At 38.0% G+C, this 21,133-nt stretch overlaps 1 protein-coding gene across 3 annotated transcripts in view; it reads left to right on the forward strand.

Moving 5' to 3' along the window:
* Positions 1-21,133, forward strand: part of ncoa1 (nuclear receptor coactivator 1) — a 153,968-nt gene that overhangs the window by 70,394 nt on the left and 62,441 nt on the right. For all 3 annotated transcript variants that reach the window (XM_039748462.1, XM_039748464.1, XM_039748463.1), the window contains 4 exons: positions 6,813-6,918; positions 16,092-16,258; positions 19,734-19,843; positions 20,056-20,233. In XM_039748462.1, the coding sequence (XP_039604396.1) occupies positions 6,830-6,918; positions 16,092-16,258; positions 19,734-19,843; positions 20,056-20,233 (544 nt within the window). In that variant the 5' untranslated portion in view covers positions 6,813-6,829. The remainder of the gene's footprint in view (positions 1-6,812; positions 6,919-16,091; positions 16,259-19,733; positions 19,844-20,055; positions 20,234-21,133) is intronic.

Here is a 21,133-nt window from a genome sequence, read left to right on the forward strand (position 1 = left end):
TAGCCAATGTGAGAGAGGCCATCAGTTGCTTAGAAGTTACCCCGGGGTCCTTTGTGACCTCGCCGACTATTACACGCCTTGCTCTTAGAGTGATCTTTGTTGGTCGACCACTGGGGAGGGTAACAATAGTCTTGAATTTCCTCCATTTGTACACAGTCTGTCTGACTGTGGATTTGTGGAATCCAAACTCTTTAGAGATGGTTTTCTAACCTTTTCCAGCCTGATGAGCATCAAAAACTCTTTTTCTGAGGTCCTCAGAAATCTCCTTTGTTCGTGCCACGATACACTTCCACAAACGTGTTGTGAAGAGCAGACTTTGATAGATCCCTGTTCTTTAAATAACACAGGGTGCCCACTCACACCTGATTATCATCCCATTGATTGAAAACACCTGACTCTAATTTCACCTTCAAACTAACTGCTAATCCTAGAGGTTCACATACTTTTGCCACTCACAAATATGTAATATTCGATCATTTTTCTCAATAAATAAATGACCAAGTATAATATTTTTGTCTCATTTGTTTTTAACTGGTTTCTCTTTATCTACTTTTAGGACTTGAGTGAACATCTGATGATGTTTTAGGTAATATTTATGCAGAAATATAGAAAATTCTAAAGGCTTCACAAACTTTCAAGCACCACTGTATATATATATATATATATATATATATATATATATATATATATATATATATATATATATATATATATATATATATATATATATATATATATATATATATGTGTGTGTGTGCATATATGGGTGGCTGCTGCCCTGCAGTTAGGAGACCCGGGTTCGTTTGCATGTTCTCCCTGTGTCTGCGTGGGTTTCCTCCGGGCACTCCGGTTTCCTCCCACAGTCCAAAGACATGCCGGTTAGGTGGATTGGCGATGCTAAATTGACCCTAGTGTGTGCTTGGTGTGTGGGTGTGTTTGTGTGTGTCCTGCGGTGGGTTGGCACCCTGCCCAGGATTGGTTCCTGCCTTATGCCCTGTGTTGGCTGGGATTGGCTCCAGCAGACCCCCATGACCCTGTGTTCGGATTCAGCGGGTTGGAAAATGGATTGATGGATGTATATATATATATTTTATATGTATATATTATATATATACACATATAAATATATATATATACACATATATTATATGTATATATATATATGTATGTATATATACTGCATGTATGTATGTATGTATATATATATATATATATATATATATATATATATATATATATATATATATATAGGTCCATAAATATTTGGACAGAGACAACCTTTTTCTAATTTTGGTTCTGTACATTATCACAATGAATTTTAAATGAAACAACTCAGATGCAGTTGAAGTGCAGACTTTCAGCTCTAATTCAGTGAGGTGAACAAAACGATTGCATTAAAATGTGAGGCAACTAAAGCATTTTTTAACACTAACTGTGTGTGTATATATATATATATATATATATATATATATATATATATATATATATATATATATATATATATATATATATATATATATATATATATATATATATATATATATATAAAATGTACACTAGCCAACACCCGCCGTAGCATATAGCGGTGTAAGAATAGGAACAGAAAATGGTGATAAAGGAATTCAGAGATCAAGAAGAAATAAATACTTCTTGAAAGACGCAGTTGTGAATAGGTGTTTTGGTGGAGACGACGACAAATCTAACCCTAGACAACGCCACGTACAACTGACCGTGGTTGTTAGAATTATTGCGAAGAGTAAACAGCATGTGGGCATAATGAAGGCCGCGCTTCTGAAATTCGACTACTTAAATATAATCAATAACCCCAAAAAGATGTTGTTGTAGAATGTGTCTAAGTAATTCCTGCAGCTTAATCCAAAAGACCCGTACTATAATATCAGGTCTGTGCTCTGGTCTTTGGGTATCCAACAGTGCATGTAAAATTTCCAGCCAAGCAGGATTATATGTGAAAGTGATAAATAAATGAGGCTTTCTGAATTTACATACTATGGCCATGGCATCCTGATAGTTTTGTTGCATGTATCTTGGACTTCCTGTAAATGTGGACGATGATATGATCATTTTGCTTTCACGTACATTGTTATTTTCAGCGTTTGCTTGCAGTGTGTCTGATAGTCGTTTGTTCCACGTGCAGATCTTGTTGATGTAATCTGAGATAGCTGAGACGCACGCCCTCTGTTTTAACATACACATCTAATACGTACTGTTGGAATAGTTTGCCATTGGAGTGCAAAATACTAAATGTATTCCTCATTGCTAATCTGTATGCGTAAAATTGGCATTGAGTAAGCCTTATTCGCGTGGCGGTTCTTTTATTGGGAACATGTTGTAAATATTTATGCCAGCCAATGTCTCTGCAAGGGAATAAAAGTGGGTAAACCGTAGGATCACAATTCATATTGAGCGTGGATATCTGTTTACCGGAGTTGCCTATAGGATAGATGCAAATGTCCCTTTCGGCAGGCGGTTCGCCATCTTCTCTGATGAAAATCGCTACAACATTGGTGTCACATGTCGGGGCATTATATCATAGTAAATCCTGCCTAGGGTTTTCCTTGAAAACCATTCGTACAGATGCTGTTGGATTGGACTGAGCAATTTCATGCATGTGTTTGTATATTTTAGCGAAGGGGTTGATGGTTCTAAGCATTGAATCTAGATGGAGAAGTAAATTTTCACTGCATGCAGAGTTTGCTTTGAATCGGCAACCTTCCAATTGCCAGTGTAGATCCCTAGCCTCGGAGCCACCAATCCGCCTGATGACAAAACTGGCTGCAGAATGTGAAACATGATGGCAAAAAAAAAAGTTTTCTTTTTGCCAGCATGAATGGCAGCAAGAAGCTCCGACTTTTTCTGTAAAGTAAAACAAAACCCATATGGACCCCAAGGATTTGTTCCCCTCTTTGTCCATAGCATGTAGCAGTCAGTATTACTAGACTTCCAGGATGGTGGGAGGGTTTATTTGTGAGTTGGTAGTCCCCCTTGGTGTCCATGGCACACATCCTTTTAGGTACAAAAAACTGCTTTTCAGTGTACATTTCTGGAGTAATCACTACTTGAGTTACATCATTGGTGCTTCTCATTGTCCGGAGCATGCACCTCTTAATTTTCTTAAGTGGCACCCCAGGCAGTCCCCTATGTCGCCTAATGCAGCATTTCCCCACCTTTAAGCTGCAAATGACAAACCCACAAACTCTGATTCACCATGATGGCATTATAGGTGGGCTGTGGACATCCGCCCCCTGCCTACTTTGACAGTTGTGTTTGATTCACAGCAGTGGCTTTGTAGGTTGACCGAGGCCGATCCCAAAAGACCTCCCCCAGTCCCCTATGCAATGATCATGTTTGATATGCTGATAGTATCCAGCTATAGACTTCCAGACCTCTACAAGTAGAGCTGAAGTCAAACTTTATTGATAATTATTCCACCCCTACAGCCGTCCACAGTGTCTGCTGCAGTACCCTTCTCGAGTGTGACAAATTCCAAGTAAACAAAGTGACATAAATGGGCAATCCAGTAGATTATTCAGTGGAGCTTGTAAAGAAAGGGCAGTAAGTGGGCCAATGCTGAGAGAAATGCCCATGTTGTGCTGCTTTTTTCACTGACTTGCACAAAATAAAAGGAAGTGAGTCCAGGTTTCTGAGAAAATCAGCTTTTTTTGTAGTGAAGACTGAGCAGTCTCAGCATTTATTCAAAGGAGAGCTGACACTCCCACACACATAAACATAGCAAACAATCAGCGATGTTGTTGGTAGTCCTGCATTAGCTCCTTCCTTCAGATTAAAAGAACAGATAGCCTCCTTCATCAAGCCGGTTTCTTGAGAAGCAGAGACTACAGAAAGTGAGCATATCCAGGTCAGTGGCTGGTTTAAATGTTCACCTCATTACCATCAGGTGATACACACATTATACTGTGAGCCTGCCAACTGCCAGTGAACATCCAATTCCTGCCTGTTTTAACAGTTTCAGCAGCACATTTAGGGAGTTGTCGAGCGCCCCATGCTGGGGTGTGGGATAGTTGTGTATGTATCTCAGTGTTCTTGAGTAATGTATTACAATGCATTTAAAATATAACCGTGGACAATGTTTGCATGGGTTTTCTTCAAGTCAACATGAATTTTTAAAACCACAAAATCAATTATTGTGCCCAGGTTGATTTTCTAACACTAGAAAACAACACTAGCATTAAGGATAGTACACCAGGACATTCTAAGTTTTCCTAGTCATTGGTTACCAGAATCAGTCCTGTTCTTATAATGCAGTACAAACATGGTCTGCAGAATTCTGTTGTGAAAAGAGGACTCCTAAAGAAGAAGTGTGGCCTGCCCTTGACATTGAGGACAGAATAAAATGTTGCACATGTGAGGCAAATTTCAATGGAGTATTGATGAATGACTGTGTGTGAAATAGCAGATACTATATGGATTAGTTAAGGATTAGTTGAGTACATTCTTCATTAAATATTAGTAATGTGACTGTTGATTCTTTCCTGAAATTAAGCATCACCACATCAAATGTTGCAAGACAAATTTGAGACTAATGACTGAGAGAAATCTTAAGAGTTTCATAATTGTGAATGAAACTTGGCTATCTTGCAGCCATTCTCTGGCTTAGTCAACACACTTTTCGCTCGTTTGAATTTTGTGTTCTCTTATCTTTCCGATTTTGATGAATGAATAAAGGAATGTGGCCTCTTTGCCACCTTATACTTATATCCCAATGAAACAGGAAGGTATGGACTACTGCTTGAATGTTTCTACACAGACTGATCAACTTAAAAAATTTCAGATGTAAATGTCTTCTGTTACACTTTGTAAGAATTTCTAGAGGTGCCAGTAATCGTGGCACATGTGGTTTTGTTTCCCTAATTTTTTTTTTTGCAGAATTAAGGTAAATCACCAAAAGGTGATTTATTTTTTATTTATTTTTTTTAAACAACCCTTTTTACTCCCCTTTACCAGTGGTTGGAGGCAGTTGTATATCTACGTCAACCATATATCTATATCTAATCTTCATATATACAAATTCATGCTGGTATAAGTATCTATATTTTACCTTATTGGACTCACAGACTCACAACAACTTGAAAGTGAAAACATTTCTGAATGTTTAAGATTTTCAGTATTAGAATTTAGAATATCTGTTAGAAAACTACTAGAGATATTTGTTAAGTGAGTGTAGCAGTTAGCAAAATACTGCTTCCCTAAAAATGATGCTCTTTCTGAAAAGGTCTACATGCACAAGTTAAAAAAAGAAAAGTAGTGAACCCTTTTTTCTACAATAAATCATAATTTGGGATACCACCCTGGATGAGAACCCCAAGCTTATAGCAACATAACTGCAGCTTGAGAGCACTGGATGCCTTCTCACAGTACCTACGGTGAAGTTTGTCATGATTGGTCAGGAGAATCTTATTAAGCTTTCATTAATCTTTGTGATGTGCCTGTTTTTCAAAGTTATCAGACATAGAATATATTGAGAAATGGTGGAGTATTTATACATTTTTTTTGCATATTAAAAGAGAAGCTATTGCTTTTTGTAGTTTAAATAAAATTAAAAGTTGTAATTAATTTATAGTAAACAATATTTTGAGTAAACACCTTTTCACACGTATTTGGCAGCTCAACAAGCAAGCCTTTATATTAAGAAGTTTTCACTGGTGATTAGCATCCCAAGATATTTTAAAGCACATAGTTATGGTAAATTTATGAACATGTACTTCTAACTTCTTAAGGTGCTTAAAGATGCTTAATGTGTCAGAGGTGGTGATCAAATCAGCAAGATTACAGTCTCAGCCACTAAAACACCCTGTCTGGGAATTTTTAAATGAAAGAAAGCTTGTTGGTAAATATTTTTGCAGGTATTTACTGATAATGTAAAAGAAAGTGTACTGAGTAGTTTACTCATTTGATAACATAATTGAGGGCCATTCTTTTGTGACACTGGCATTGGCTTGAACAGTCAACAATTCAGCCTTTGCCACCAAGTGCTTCTCCTCCTATTCAGATTCATCCTAAAATATTATATATTACAGTGTGTTAGTAATACTGCTCAGTTAATTTTCTGTATACTCATGTCAGTATTGTTACCCTTTGCTTGGTTCCATTCATTCTAATTATACTGTAACCTGTAACAGTGCACTGCACTATAACATGCAGTGAATACACTTGACTTGAGCATTCCTAGTATTCATCCTCATTGTTTGTACGTTTAGCATTTGTTTGCTCAGAGGTTGATGTACTTGCTGCTTCCGGAGCAGCTCTTCTTTTCTCCACCCTAGCGGCCCACTTCTCTTCTTTCATCAGCATGTTTTCACGTTAAAACTGATTAAGTCAGTGTTTTGTGTTGCAATTACTGTACTTAGTACATTTTTCTTAATTTTTCACTTAAGCTGGCACTTAAGTCTTCAATCTGCCTCAAGAATGATTTAAGATATGAAGAGGTAGGGGAAGTGACGGTGAAGGTAGTATGGATGAGAATGGTGCCTGTACGCATGCACCGCACAGCCCAGAGTTGATTCTGCAATAAAATAAAAAGATGAATAACCAGGGAGGTCAATCATCACCCCAAATTTCCGGTCAAATGGTTTGTGAGCTACAGGTGGTTTAAAATCCTGGACAGATAAACGAACAGTGACAGTAGCATATTATATATAAAGATATATGAAATTCTTGCATAAGGGAAAGGCAATGATTAAAGCCTACCAGATAAAGAAGTTTAAATAGAAATGAATGTATATATTACAGATGAGCAACATCATTCAGTTTCTTATTTTTTTTTTTCTTTTTAGGTTTACTGTAACTCAACATGAGTGGAACAGGGGACAATGCCCATGACATCATGACCTCAGAGTCCCGCAGGAGGAAAGGTTCGCCTTGTAACACCTCAGGACAAATGTAAGTCTTATGGATTGCACAGGCATGCCTCATATAAGTACACATCTTTTTATAGTTTATATACTGTATAGCAACTAGGACTGTAACAGTTCATATCTCAGTTTTAGTTAACAGTTAACATCTCGATTGATAATAAGAAAAAGGTAAATAGATAAACATTGTATCAAAGAAAAAGCATGTGTTTATACCTTGTTTTTAAAATGAGCATATCAACGTTATGAAAAAAATAAATGACCATACATTTATGATTTTTTTTTTTAAATAACATAGTCATTTTCAGGTTAACATTTTAATTACATAATAATTACTTACCTTGCAAAAGTAGTCTAAAGTTAGCAATTAAAAAGTATAAAAATATTAGTGTAAGGGCAAGTTGTGGATTAACTTTCCTTAAAACGTGTGCAGATTCTACTTCGTCTGTCACATTCAGAAGTGATGTTACCGTGGACAAGCAAAGGAAAAGCCATAAAGTTTATTTCACATGTTGGTTTTAAGCAAAACTATTCATAAGCAGGAGAGTAATACTGATTTTGTTTTTGGTATGGTATTACACGCCATTGTGCTTACAGAGTTCTAATCTTTAGGTTATTGATTGGCCATCTCATTGATGTTCATAGTGCAAACCGATCTTGTAGTCGTGGCAGTTGTGCACCAATTCCACACAAGAGAAGGGGGCGCAATAAAACGACAAATCCAAGCAAACCTTAAACTCTGTGAATTAATAATAATGAAAGATATTAACAAGGCATTTTCTGATCTCTCCCAGAGACAGAAAACACATGAGGCCTTGTGAAATTAATCTTTTGCTATTGTTCTTATTATTATTACCATGTACAGGGTATTTCTATCTTTGTGATGGAAGAGCAAAGTGCAATGCATCTGCACAGATAAATCTGAAATTAAAAAAGATGTGGCAGATGTGTCCAATCTAGCTGTATAAATGTTTTGCAGATTTTTCTTTTTTTAAAACTCTTTTACTAAATTATAAGGTTCTTTACTTCTAAGCTCGATAACAATTGTGTACACGTCTTACACTTTAAAGGCTTCAGTTCTTATGAAAATTTTATTTAGTGTTACAGAGTTTAGTGGTTTCTGCTCTGTGTAATTCTATTTTATAGGCTTTAGTTTGTGTAAGAAGAGTTGAAGACCTACTTGTATTTTCCTTTCTTGATTTTTTTACTTTTTAATATACAGCTTTTCAAACAACCCAATTTGTCTTTCACTTTGATATTACTGTGTGTTTCTTGGCAGTTACATAAAGTAGGCTGTTTGCATACTATCTATTTTGAAATTTCTCAACACCATAAATATTTCCAATTCTTTAACCAGTGGGTATTTAATGTTTGTTGTTTGAGAAGCAGTGATTATTGAAACTCTTTGTTGTCACCACAGTACACTGTCTTGTATATCATGGTTCCACTAAAAAAAATGTTTCAATTGAGTTTGAAAAAATTATTAAAGAGTAGAAAACTACTCTGTTGAATATGGAAATGGATGTGATAAAATGTCTGAATAAATCACATTGCAGCATAGATGTGATGTTTGTGTTTAATTTGTCTTACAATACGCATCATATATAATCTTAAAGAAAAAAATCCACAAAACAGCTGACACTGCTGTTTTCCCCTCCACCATGAGCACTTTGGCACTTCAACACAGAGACACTTAAAAAGTTTTATTGAAACAATTCGAACAGTGGAGAAGCAAGCACTTGACCCTCAAATTCCGTCTTATATGAAAGGAGGTGTTTTTACTGTCTGAGTAAATAAAAGCACATGCAATTGAAGGGGGTGATAAGGCAGCCAAAAATTGTAGTCATGGTTGGTTCAGTTACTTTAAAAAGTTGAAACTGCTGTGTCAAGTTGTAGTAATAGGAGAGGCACTGTCTTCAGATGTAGCATCTGTCTCAACAAATAATAAAAATCATACCAGATGGAGCCTATACTCAATATGGATGAAATTTGCCTAATTTGGAAACATTTTATGTCTCTTAAATACATGTTTAGGTTCCAAAGGCAAGTCAGAGGATATGAACCTGTTACAGACAGTTTATATTACTGATGAGTGACAATTCTGAGGGTGACAAAGACTCAAACTGCTGCTGGTGTACCATTTGGAGAATGTAAGTGCACTGAATGCAGTCAATAAGTCAAGTCTTCCCGAGATTTGGTGTTTAACCAAACATGCTTAGATGACATAACAAAATTTGAATACAGGCAGTCCCCGGGTTACATACGAGATAGGGACTGTAGGTTTGTACTTAAGTTGAATTTGTATGTAAGTTGGAACTGGTAAATAAATTTAACAAATGCTATTGTTGACTGACTGTACCCAAGTGCATCTCATGTACTGACAAGAGACCACTTCCTGCTATGTACATAACAGTACAAGCAGCCTTGCTATTGAGAATGAATGGGGGCATCGACGGGTGGTTCATCACCAGCTCACCTCATAGTCACCTCCACTACAGTTTATTGCCTGCAGCGTCTGCCCATCGAGAACGAACACGGTGCGGCCAAAGGCGGGTAGTGAATCGCCCCCATTCAATAGGCAGCCATTCAATGCACACTATAATGCTACCCCCCCGCCGCCCCGTTTACCCTCTATGGCCTCCGTTTAGCCACAACCAGGTCACCGCTTGCAGCATTACCAGCCACCCACCGAGAACGAATAGGGCAGGCATGGGTGGTGGGTGGTGGGCAGTGAAACCGCTTTCCGCTGGGAGCCGCCCGAGGGACACTACACTGTGCGAGCAACGTAATCACTCCCCTCCAGCCTCCATCCAGCCACCGTTTGCAGCATTACCAGCTGCCCACCGAGAACGAACAGGGCACCCGTGTGTTATGGGCGGGCAGTGAAACCGCTTGCCGCTGGGAGCCGCCCGAGGGACACTACACTGCGAAGGGAAGCTAAATTGCCCCCCTCCAGCCTCCGTCCAGCCACCACTTGCAGCGTCCCCAGGCCAAAGACGGCGGAGCGGCAGTTACTGAGGCGCATGCGTCGCAGCTGCAGCCTCGTTCGTAGGTCGAATGTCCGTAACCTGGGGACTACCTGTACTTTAAAAACTATTTCAGTCCTTTTTAATAAAAAAACTAGTAGCATTACCTGTCAAAGACAGTTGTGTCACCAAAGCCAAACTCGGATGGCAGATATTTTAGATTGGGGTTTTGAGTAATATGGGGATAGTTAAAAAGTTGAAGAAAGGAAACACAATAAAAATGGCAATTATACATGTTGCAGCTGCCTGAGATAAAATGACAATCCGCACTGCGAATGCTTGAGAATATATTTTGTAATGATATTGTATAGCTTTCATTGAAAGAAGGAATTGATGAGTTGGGTGCAGAAAATGTTCATGATGTTTGCTCTGAGGGTGTTGATGAAGAACTTTAGAGAAGGCCAGAAGGAGTTGCATTATGTCTTTGTGGACTTTCAGAAATCATATGACAGGGTGCCTAGAGAAGAGTTGTAGTATTATATGACGAGTTGTACAGGATATTTATGAGGGAAGAGTGACAGTGATGAGGTCTGCTTATAGGAGTGACGGATGCATTCAAGATGGAGGTGAGATCACATCAGGGATTGCCTCTGAGCCCTTTCTTATTTGTAATGGTGATTAACAGGTTCACAGACAAGATTAGAAAGGATTCCCTGTGGACTATGATGTTTGCTGATGACACTGTAATCTGTAGTGAGAGTAGAGAGCATGTTATGGAGACCTCGGAGAGATTGGGATATGCTCTAGAGAGGAGAGCAATAAAGGTCAGTAGAAACAAGACAGAATACATTTGTGTAAATAAGATGGAGGAAAGAGGAATGGTAAGGATACAGGGAGCACAGTTGGCGAATGTGGAAGAGTTTAAATACCTGGGATCAACAATACAGTGTCAGGAGTGATTTGTGACAGACTGGTATCAGCAAGATGGAGGGGGACGGTCTATAGACCAGCTATGTTATATGGGTTGGAAACGGCACTGACCAAAAAACAGGAGACAGAGCTGGAGGTGGCATTAAAGATGTTAAGATTTGCATTGGGTGTGACGAGGATGGACAGGATTAGAAATGAGTACATGAGAGGGTCAGCTAAGGTTGGACAGTTTGTAGACAAAGTCAGGTGAGATTGCATTGGGTTTGGACATGCCCAGGGGAGAGATACTGGATGTATTGGGAAAACGGTGCTAAAGATGGAACTTCCACGAAGAAAAGAGGAAGACCTAAGAGGAGGTTTATGGATGTGGTGAGAGAAGACATGCAGGTGGTGGATGTAACAGAGCAAGATGCAGAGGACAGAAAGATATGGAAGAAGATGATCTGCTTTAGCAACCCCTAACAGGAGCAGCCAAAAGAAGACGCTTTCCTGAAAACCCCCTCCCAAGGTGAACTCTGCCAATTGAAAAAGGGTAATCACCAGTAATTTTAGAAGGAAAAAAATAATGGAGTCCCTAAAATAATACAGAAGTCCATTAAAATTAGCATGGGCACTTCAGTAGTTAATAGTAGTAACCAAAACACACCTTAAAGATGAATTTTGCCTTCATTAAAGGTACAACTGTCACTGTTTTCCATTAAGCTGATTTGCAGCCACAGTATTATGCAGAATAATCTTAAATTTTCAAACACAACAACCATAATGTAGCAAAGTACCATGCCAACAGATGGAGATCTAATAGAAAATAGCTTATCTCTTATGATTTTAACTCGCTGTTGTGAAAAGAATAGGTTGCTTAGTCTTGGTGAGAGAGCACCTGGTTTATAAGTGCTTTCCTTTAACAGGCACTTAAAGCAGTTGACTAATTTACATAATGGTCTACCTGGTCAAAACATTATGTACTCCCACCTTCTGTAGTGCACTTGCTTCTGCCATTGACCTTGCTGCTATTATTACGTATGGTGCCATTATAATATGATACTCATTGCTTATGTGTACGATATTTGTCTTTTAATTTAATAAAGAAAAGAAACAGAACCCATGCAGCAAGGACAAGAAAAAAAAAATACAATCAGTATCACACTGACTAAACACACTGAGAAGGAGGCAGCATCATCTTTACTGTATGCGTTTTGGTAATTGTGGTGGTGTTTGATTGAGAAAATAATGCCTTCTGGAAATGCCAAATTGTTTTTTCAGGCTCTAAGGGTAACTCACAAAGGACATTAAATGAAACCTCTTGTATATATTAAAATGCATAATTGAAAACATTGTTTCTAAGGAGATACCTGTAAAGTAAATTGTTTATGCTATTTTCACCTACCTACTATCCACCAACTACTGCCAACAACGGTTTTAGCTTTTTTGGGATTTAAATTTTTCTCCTTTTGAGCACATATGTTGGGGGGGATTTAGAAGGCTGCAGGGATCTGTGATATCTGGGGTGAACTTCTCCAGGCTTGTGGTAAGGCTGTCCTCCTGGCATTGCAAGCAATATTTGCTTCCATTTGGGAGACTTGCATCATCCCAACTGACCGGAAAACGGGACTTGTCATCCCAATCTGGAAAGGGAAGGGTGATCGCCTGGATTGCAGGAACTACAGGGGGATAACACTGCTTTCGGTGCCGGGTAAGGTCCTTGCTAGGGTGGTCCTCAAAAGGATCCGTGATCACTTGCTCACCTACCAGTGACTGGAACAGTCTACCATTGACCACATCCTGGCACTGAGGGTTCTCATGGAGCGCAGACGCAAATATCGGCAGAGTTTCCTTGCAGCCTTTGTCGATTTTCGCAAAGCGCTCAACTCAGTTGATCGAGCTGCGTGTGGGACATCCTGAGGGTTCGCGGGATCCTCGAGGTTGATGGATATCATGGCCGGCCTGTACACTGGTACTGTGAGTGCTGTGCAGAGTGGAGGCAGGACTTCTACGATTTTCCCAGTTGATTCTGGTGTTCGTCAGGGGTGTGTTCTTGCTCCTACTCTGTTCAAAGCTTGTATGGACTGGGTGTTGGGCAAGTTCTTGGGGTCCAGTGGCTGTGGGGAATCTGTTGGTGAAGAAAGATTCATGGATCTTGACTTTACTGACGATGCTGTGATCTTCACGGAGTCAATGGAGGCTCTGATCGGGGCACTTGAGAGACTGAGCGAGGAGTCTGAGTGTCTGGGCTTGCGAGTATCCTGGATAAAAAACAAGATCCAGGCCTTTAATGACCTCTTGGGCACAGCCATCAGCAGTGTGTCTGTTTGTGGAGAGAGTGTCAACCTTGTTGAGAGGTTTACTTACCTTGGCAGTGACATTCATGTCTCTGGTGACTCTTCCTATGAAGTCAGTATACGGATTGGGAGAGCATCGGGGGGTCATGAGGTCGCTGGAATGGGGTGTGTGGCGCTCCAGATAGCTGTGCAAAAGGACGGAGGTCCAAGTCTTTAAAGTCCTGGTGCTTCCTGTTTTGCTATAAGGTTGCGAGACATGGACACTATCCAGTGACCTGAGACGAAGACTGGACTCTTTTGGTACTCTGTCTTTCCAGAAAATCCTTGGGTACCGTTGGATGCTCATGGAGTCCCGAATGAGGCACATTACCTGAATTGTGAGGTAGTGTCAGTTATAGCACTACAGCCATGTGGCGCGTTTCGCAGAGCGTGATCCGGCTCATAAGATCCTCATTGTTGGGGACCCGAGTGGCTGGACCAGGCCAAGGGGTCGCCCACGTAACACCTGGCTGCAGCAGATAGAGGGTAATTTCCGGAGGGTGCGACTGGACCACGTGTTTGCCCGGGGTTGCAAACTGGGATCCCGAATTGTTTTGTCGTGTAGTGGGTACGGCAACACACTGTACTAGTGCATGCTCCCCAACTTGTTTTGACTTGATTATTGAATGCATTTTTTATTCTATTATGTGGCCAGAAATTGTTTAATTCACTTGAAGTGAAGTTTGCAAAAAAACAGAAAAGATAAATGGTCATGTAGAATTTTTAAGTATTTGTTTAGCGTAGCTTTGCATGCGACGTGACCTTTTTAGTTAGCAAAAAAATTGTATTCTGGTATTCTATTCATCTCATCTGCTGCAGTTAACGCACATAGAGAAATGACTTTGTTTTTGCACAAGTTAATCCACTCTAAACTCCACTGATTGGGAAAAAGAAAATTCTGGCCTGCCTGGTCGTGCAACTTTCAAAGAAATCTTGTTTAGGAAAAGAAAATTTAAATTGTATTCAGTTAGCTGAACCTTCACTTGAACTGATATTGTTCAAAATCTAGTGTTCCAGTATTGTAATGAAAAAGGTACATGTAGATATAAATTGCAGTTGGGTGATTGATGCATGGACTATGTATGTTTCAGATATGCAGACACTTTCACAAATATAACTTTGGAAATGGTCCTGTCGCTTTCAGCCAGAATTTGACTTACCGGTACATTGTAGAACATTGTATAAATTAGAAAAGGGGTTTACAGCTTGAGTTAGGCCTTGTTCACACGGGCGTTAAGTTTTTGGATAAACGAACTTGCTCTGAACGTCCTAGACGTTTATGTTGCATTTTGTGGTGGCGATCGATTGACTTCTACACCGCCGTTCATTTGTCTCTGTCTAACGCCAGCCTGCAGCCCAAATTGTAGTTTGTGTGTTAACCTGTGGAGGCAGTGTCGGGAACTGGATATGAAAGCCCTTGTCGTTTTATTTGAGGTGCCTCCTTTCAATATGGACCATTTTGCTATGTTAGATATTAATCTTCTTGTTTTAAAAATACTCGTAATGTCTGGCGTAGGGAGAGATAAAATCGCCGCGCTACTGGGTTCATCCTCTGACTGCTGCGTTGGGTTAAAGGAAGTTTTTGTGCTTTATGAAGAAATCGAAAATTTCGCGCAAGTTTTTAATTACTGTCGGATGTCGGTTTCCACTTTTGATTGTCTGCTGCAGCTGGTGCAATGCCACATTACGCCGATCAACAATATGCGACTTGGTGTTAGCGAAGAGACTACTTGTCACTTTGAGGTAAGGAAACAGTAGTCGAGTGTGCGCTTACACCGGTGTTATGCACTGAAATGCCCCCCCCTCTCCTCCAAAGCGTAAAATAAACGCGAAGAAAACGAACTAGAAGCGGTTTCCTTGCGTTCGTTGGGTTTGAGCGCCAAGAAAAGCTGCATGCAGCGTTTTTGATGCCGTATAAGCGCGCGCGGACAAGCGCCGTCACCAAAGCCCGTGTGAACACTCTCATTGACTCCTACGTGTAGAAAACACTCGGCGCTTGATCCGCGCTCACCGGACGAGAGGAACGCAAAAAAACGCTCAATTTTAACGCCCGTGTGAACAAGGCCTAAGAGTGATAATGGGAAGTGGGTTTTAGGGTTTCAACTTTAGTATTGAAAGATTTTTTTTTTTTTTAATAACTGCATTATATTTTAATTTGATGAAATTGGAAGGTTCTCAATGTAGCCACTGTTAAGTTAACTTGAATATGCATATGTTTGTTAAATAATTTAGCATAAAATAGCATTCACAAACTTGTTTAATCCAATTTAGGGTTATGGTGTGGCTGGAGCCTTGTCGACATGCATGACTTTAGAGATGTGGGAGGAGAACTAGAGTACTAGAGTTAAAGAAATCCATTTCAGACTAAGGAACATATGCTGACAACACAATGCTCCAAAAGGCATCCCCAGATTAATCTATTCTTAATGTATTTGACTGGTTTTGTGTGAATCTAATTTATGTGGAGCAAAATACTTTATATATTTTCATATTGTGTTTTAGAACCAACTGAGTAACCAGAAAATTCCGTCATATGATACATGAATGAGTCTTGAGAAAGATGTGAGCAATATAATGCCAGGATAGATTTCAGCCCCTTGTGACTTAGACTGAGTTGAAAAGGTTTTTTTTTTTATATATAAATAACATCTACTGAATAGGTGCAGTAGCCTGTTCCGTTTAATGTGAGATACATTTTTTAAATTATACACTGCAATTAACTACATTTTCCTGCAGAATTTGATTTGTAATCACATGTTATAAAGAGAATATTTATTACTATTAATAGATAGACAAATATTCAAATACAAAAAAAATGCTTTGAATTCAGTAGGATCTATACATTATTGTGTACTAATGGTAGGTTAAAGGGTTTATTTGTGCAATAGAACTTGAGTATTTTTCTTTATATAGCATAGAAAAAAAGCAGCTGTAACAGTATGGCAGTGTAAAACGTGTTATAAATTACCTATATATCTTTTTTGTGACAGTGCAGAAAAACGGAGGAGGGAGCAGGAAAGCCGTTATGTTGAGGAGCTGGTTGAACTCCTGTCTGCAAATATTGCTGACATTGACAGGCTGAATGTCAAACCAGATAAGTGCAGAATCTTAAAGAGCACACTACACCAGGTTCAGCAGATGAAGAGGCGAGAACAAGGTGAGTGATTTGAATATAACAGGACACTACTATTAACTTACTATATTATTGACAAACAGAGACACTGTACATTTGTGCATACTTGTGCAGATGGTATATTTTTTTATCAAATCTTCCAGCTAGTTTTTAGCAACACCAAGGTTTTAGGTGCAGTTTAATCTTTAATCATAATCTTAATGCATTGAACTTCACTGCTTTATAGTACACAAACTAATGTCTTTATATTATACTTTTAGCCATGTCTTGTGCTAACACAGTAATATTATCTAATAGACAATATATCTACTTTATTTAAGGAATAGAGATCTCTCATTTTGTAGTGGAAGATTAAGGTACTTCACCAAAATGTGATCTTTTACAACTCTTTTTATTCATCTTTATTAGAGGTGTCGACAATTGTGAAGGGTTCTGTAAATGTGACCAGTGATAGCTTTTTGGTAAATTATGAAATGCTTGGCATATGTAGAACTAGAGTGTATTCTGTGCATGGCTCTGTTCTACTTCTTTTCTGAAATGCTAATTGATAGATCCATTTTCCACCACTCCCTAGGATCTTTGAAGGGTAGGTTCTTTGAAATATTTTTATATATTGTTGGAATACTGTGTGGGTCTTCATCAAGATGAACCAGCATAGCCTCTGGGATAAACACAGGTATGAGATGTAGAAAGTTGAGTAGGTTTCTTTTAACCAGTTTTTAAATCTTTTTATTGGAAAAATAAGTGTATAGATGGAAAAATAAATTTGAAGATTTTTAACTGATATTAAAATACAAATATGTTGTCTATGTAAAGATCTCTAAGTATCTTAATTCCTTTTCCATAAATTATTTTCTATAAATTAAATGCTAAGTATGGTTGAGGAGGATGAAATATAGTGTAAATATTTAAGTTGTCCATAACCTAATCTGCGTGTCTTTGGGATGTTCTAAATAACTTGGGAATACCATGATGAAAACTAACACATACACAAGGAGAGTGAGGAATCTCAACACAATCAGTTCCAGCTACAGCTGTAACAAGTAAAAACCAAGACACTTTCAAGCCAAAAACTGCCTTAGAAATGTTTTGAGTCACTTTTTCCAAAAATGCACACTGGCATTAAAATTTGTGCTGCTCTGCTAATGATGCTATTTTTAAGCTCAAGTTAGACTGATAATGATATGATACCTAATATATTAACTATTGCATCACCGCGATGCAGAGTTAATGAGGTGAACAGTGAGGGTACTTCAGGCACCATCATCCGTTTAATAACCGTTTTTTTTAAGTCTACACAGAGTAGCTAACTATATTCTCTCTACTGTTTATGGTCACAATCTTGGCCATCCTTTGGGGAAGAGCTATTCTTTTCATATCACCTGACATTGCCTCCAACCATGTTTTTGGGTTTCCACTTGTCCTCGTACCCCTAACATCTTGGTGTACTTCTTAACCCAACATTCCTCTGTCTTTCGCTCCATGTGCCCAAACCTCTTCAGCACATCACCTATGAATGACATACCATCTTTCTCTAAACTCAGCATTCATCTTCCTCTCACTCCGTGACATTCTCAACACTCACCTGATCATACTTGTCTCTAATTTTTCAATTTTACTGCCTATTTCACCTTCATCTACCATGTCTCACTCCTAAAGAACATACTACTCCTTAAACCATATAACCATAACCATAAGTCATATGGGTGACAGTTGCAGAATTAATTCCTTGCACCACTAACCCTGATGTGCTTGAACTTCTGTCTGCACTCAGCATGTTACCTAACTAGCAGAACTTCCCTACTTTTCTTTAAAAAACTCTATGGCTGTTATTATCTAAATTTACACTTGCTTCCTCATCAATTTGCACACTGTTTTCACACCTTTTACAAACATAAACTACTATTCACCCACCTGCACCTTTTAGCTTCCATTTTTGACAAATTGTGGATTCAATTGAATTTCTGTCAACTCCTTTACCACATGCTGCACGGCCAAGGTAAAGAAAAGACACTGGCCTTTCCTTTATTAACCTTGAGGCCTTTCATTATGAAACCTGCTTCATCAAAACAAGATGGTTGGCATACAAGAGCTCCAATGGCAATCCTTTGCAAACTTCGCTAGTAACTATCTCCATTACTAATACAAAAGGAGTGGGCTCAAAATGGATTCCTCGTCAAAACCATATCTTCACCTGTTTGTGTTTCCCATTCATCTACGCCTTACTTTCTCAGTTCTACCTCTCCACCTGTTGTGACACTCTCTTAAATTAATGCTGATATGACCCACACTCCAGTGAAACATAAGGCATTAAGAAAGATTTCAATCCAGGTTGTCCGAGAAGTATAGCTCAAAATGTTTCAAGTATAGGACATTCCTAGGACACTCAAAGGTTGTATCTAGCTCGTGGTATATTTTAGATGAAATACTGTAAATGTCGGTTTATACATTCCCACCCCTTGGAAATAACCATCTATCTGCCATAGCCATGTGTTACATGGGCTTCTCCTTGGCCTGGTCCAACCACTCAGGTCCTCAACAATGAGATTTATGTAAACTGGATTGCCCTTGGGGTATTGCACCACATGGCCGTAGTGCCATAACTGATGCTCCCTCACAATGCAGGCAATGTGCTTCATTCTGTACTCCGTAAGTAACTGTTTGTTCGACACAAAGTCAACACAGCTGGACAGTTGTTAGATTATTGCACATTTTCCTTTATAGTGTATGATAAAACAATTACTGAAAATGTTTTGAAAACAGTCTGAGACATTTTATTTTAATTTCTATTCTCAGTTGTTTATAATGGGCAGTATGTTTATGTTCTGTTCTTATTGCATGGTTACGACAATCAGCCTTGCTTTCGTAAAGTGCAGATTAAAGCAAAACACCCAACCAGGATAGTAATACAGTAGTACTTACTTGAAATTTGTTTCCAACTTTAAAGTCTGGTTTGGTAGTAAAGCTGACTTTTCCCCTTTTTCAGCTTTATTTGATACAAAACATATTCACAAAGGGTATATACACTATCATTAAGATAATGATATTAAAGGAGTCTGTATCATAAATGACTAACAATTAGCAAAACAAATGCAGGGCTATTTCTGCGTTGTGTATTTTTTTTTTTCACATTTGAATAACAGATAATGACATTGTTCAACCAGACATACACTTAAAATGTATAGCTTTCTCTTTGAAGTTATATTAAAATGGTCAAATTTCTTTCTTTCTTTCTTTCTTTCTTTCTTTCTTTCTTTCTTTCTTTCTGTTGGAAATATCAAAAATAACTGTAAGGTTGGCTAAAATGTAGGTGCTATTGACTGTTTTGCAAACTATTATTGCATATTATACATTACACTTAAAAATACAATAATGTAAGTATACTGAAACTGTATGATTGTGATCGTTTATGAGTGTTTTCTTATGTATAGTACACACTTGTATACCAGCCTGCATGTAGCTCTGTAGCTAACAGTATTATTCTTTTATTTATCTTTAGAGAAAGCTGCTGCCATTACTTATAAGGATACTGATGTTCAGAAGCCTGATATCTCATCCAGTAGCCAGGACGTGATTGATAAGCTGTCTGTTGGTCCAGTGTTACTGGAGGTAAAATATGTATTCCTTATTTTGCAGAAACTCTGTGACACTTAAAACATTTCGTATTATTTTACAAAAAAATTAATAACTGTACTGTTTTCTGAGTCACTTTAGTTTCACATGTCACTCTTTTAAATTTTATTACTTATTATCTCATTTATACATGCAGTAAACCTTTTATTTATTGCAAGCATCTTATGCCCACTTTTTTCCTTTTTCAGGCACTAGATGGTTTTTTCTTTGTTGTCAATGGTGAGGGACGAATTGTTTTTGTCTCAGAAAATGTGACAAATTATCTTGGCTACCGTCAGGAAGAGCTGATGAACTCCAGTGTTTACAGCATGCTGCATGTGGGAGATCACAGCGAATTTGTAAGAAAACTTCTCCCTAAGAGCTTAGGTATGACACTAGGAATCTCAGTTAAGGGAAAAGAAATAACTGATTTTTGTGAAGTATTAGGTGTTCTAAATCCATGTTGGTCTTTTTTCTCATTTTAGTAATAATATCAGGTGATATTCTAATTATCTCTATCATTATTCTTTAGTTTTATTATTGATGTTTATTAAAAACTTTACTTTAGACACTGCAGATGCTTGAAATATTTTTCACTGCATTACTTTAAGTAATCCATTATATGAAGGAAGTTGAACCTTTTGTTTTATTTTTGCAAGATATTGTACATTTTTACAGCCTCTAAAGTTATAAAGAGTATATGGCTTAAAATATTTAGAAGTGTTTGATCATTGCTAAGTCCTACATAAGTCCTATATAATATGGTATACACATAACGTAATCGGTTAATCAACACAAAATCTCAACTTTTTTGTTGTCTCTTTAATAAAAACAATCCAACAACTAGAGTACATCATTCTGTCATCTTGGTTAAGAGATGCACCGAAGTATATACAAATGAGCTTGATCATTTTTAGATAAAAAACAAAATTAAATTTAGGCAAAGATTACAAACAATACTTAGTCCATCATTCAATATATGGAAAATAAATGGAAAAGACACAAACCATTGCCAGTTTCGTTGGTAGTGGCTATCATAAAAGCATTTTAACATGTCTAGACCATATTATACTCCTACAATTATAAAAGGATCCTAAAAATCATGATGTCTACAAGTTTCTTATGCCAATCTAAATTTCAAAAGTTAAAAAGTAATAATGAGGAATATTCATTAAGAATGATATTCATGGAGGAATAGACAAGAGAGCATATCTTTTCCTTGGAAACCATTACTACCCAAGATAACTGGAAAACAGCACTTGAATGAAACAGAACAAATTCCCAGTA

This window comes from Polypterus senegalus, chromosome 3 (assembly GCF_016835505.1).
Source record: "Polypterus senegalus isolate Bchr_013 chromosome 3, ASM1683550v1, whole genome shotgun sequence".
Taxonomy (NCBI): Eukaryota; Metazoa; Chordata; class Cladistia; order Polypteriformes; family Polypteridae; genus Polypterus; species Polypterus senegalus.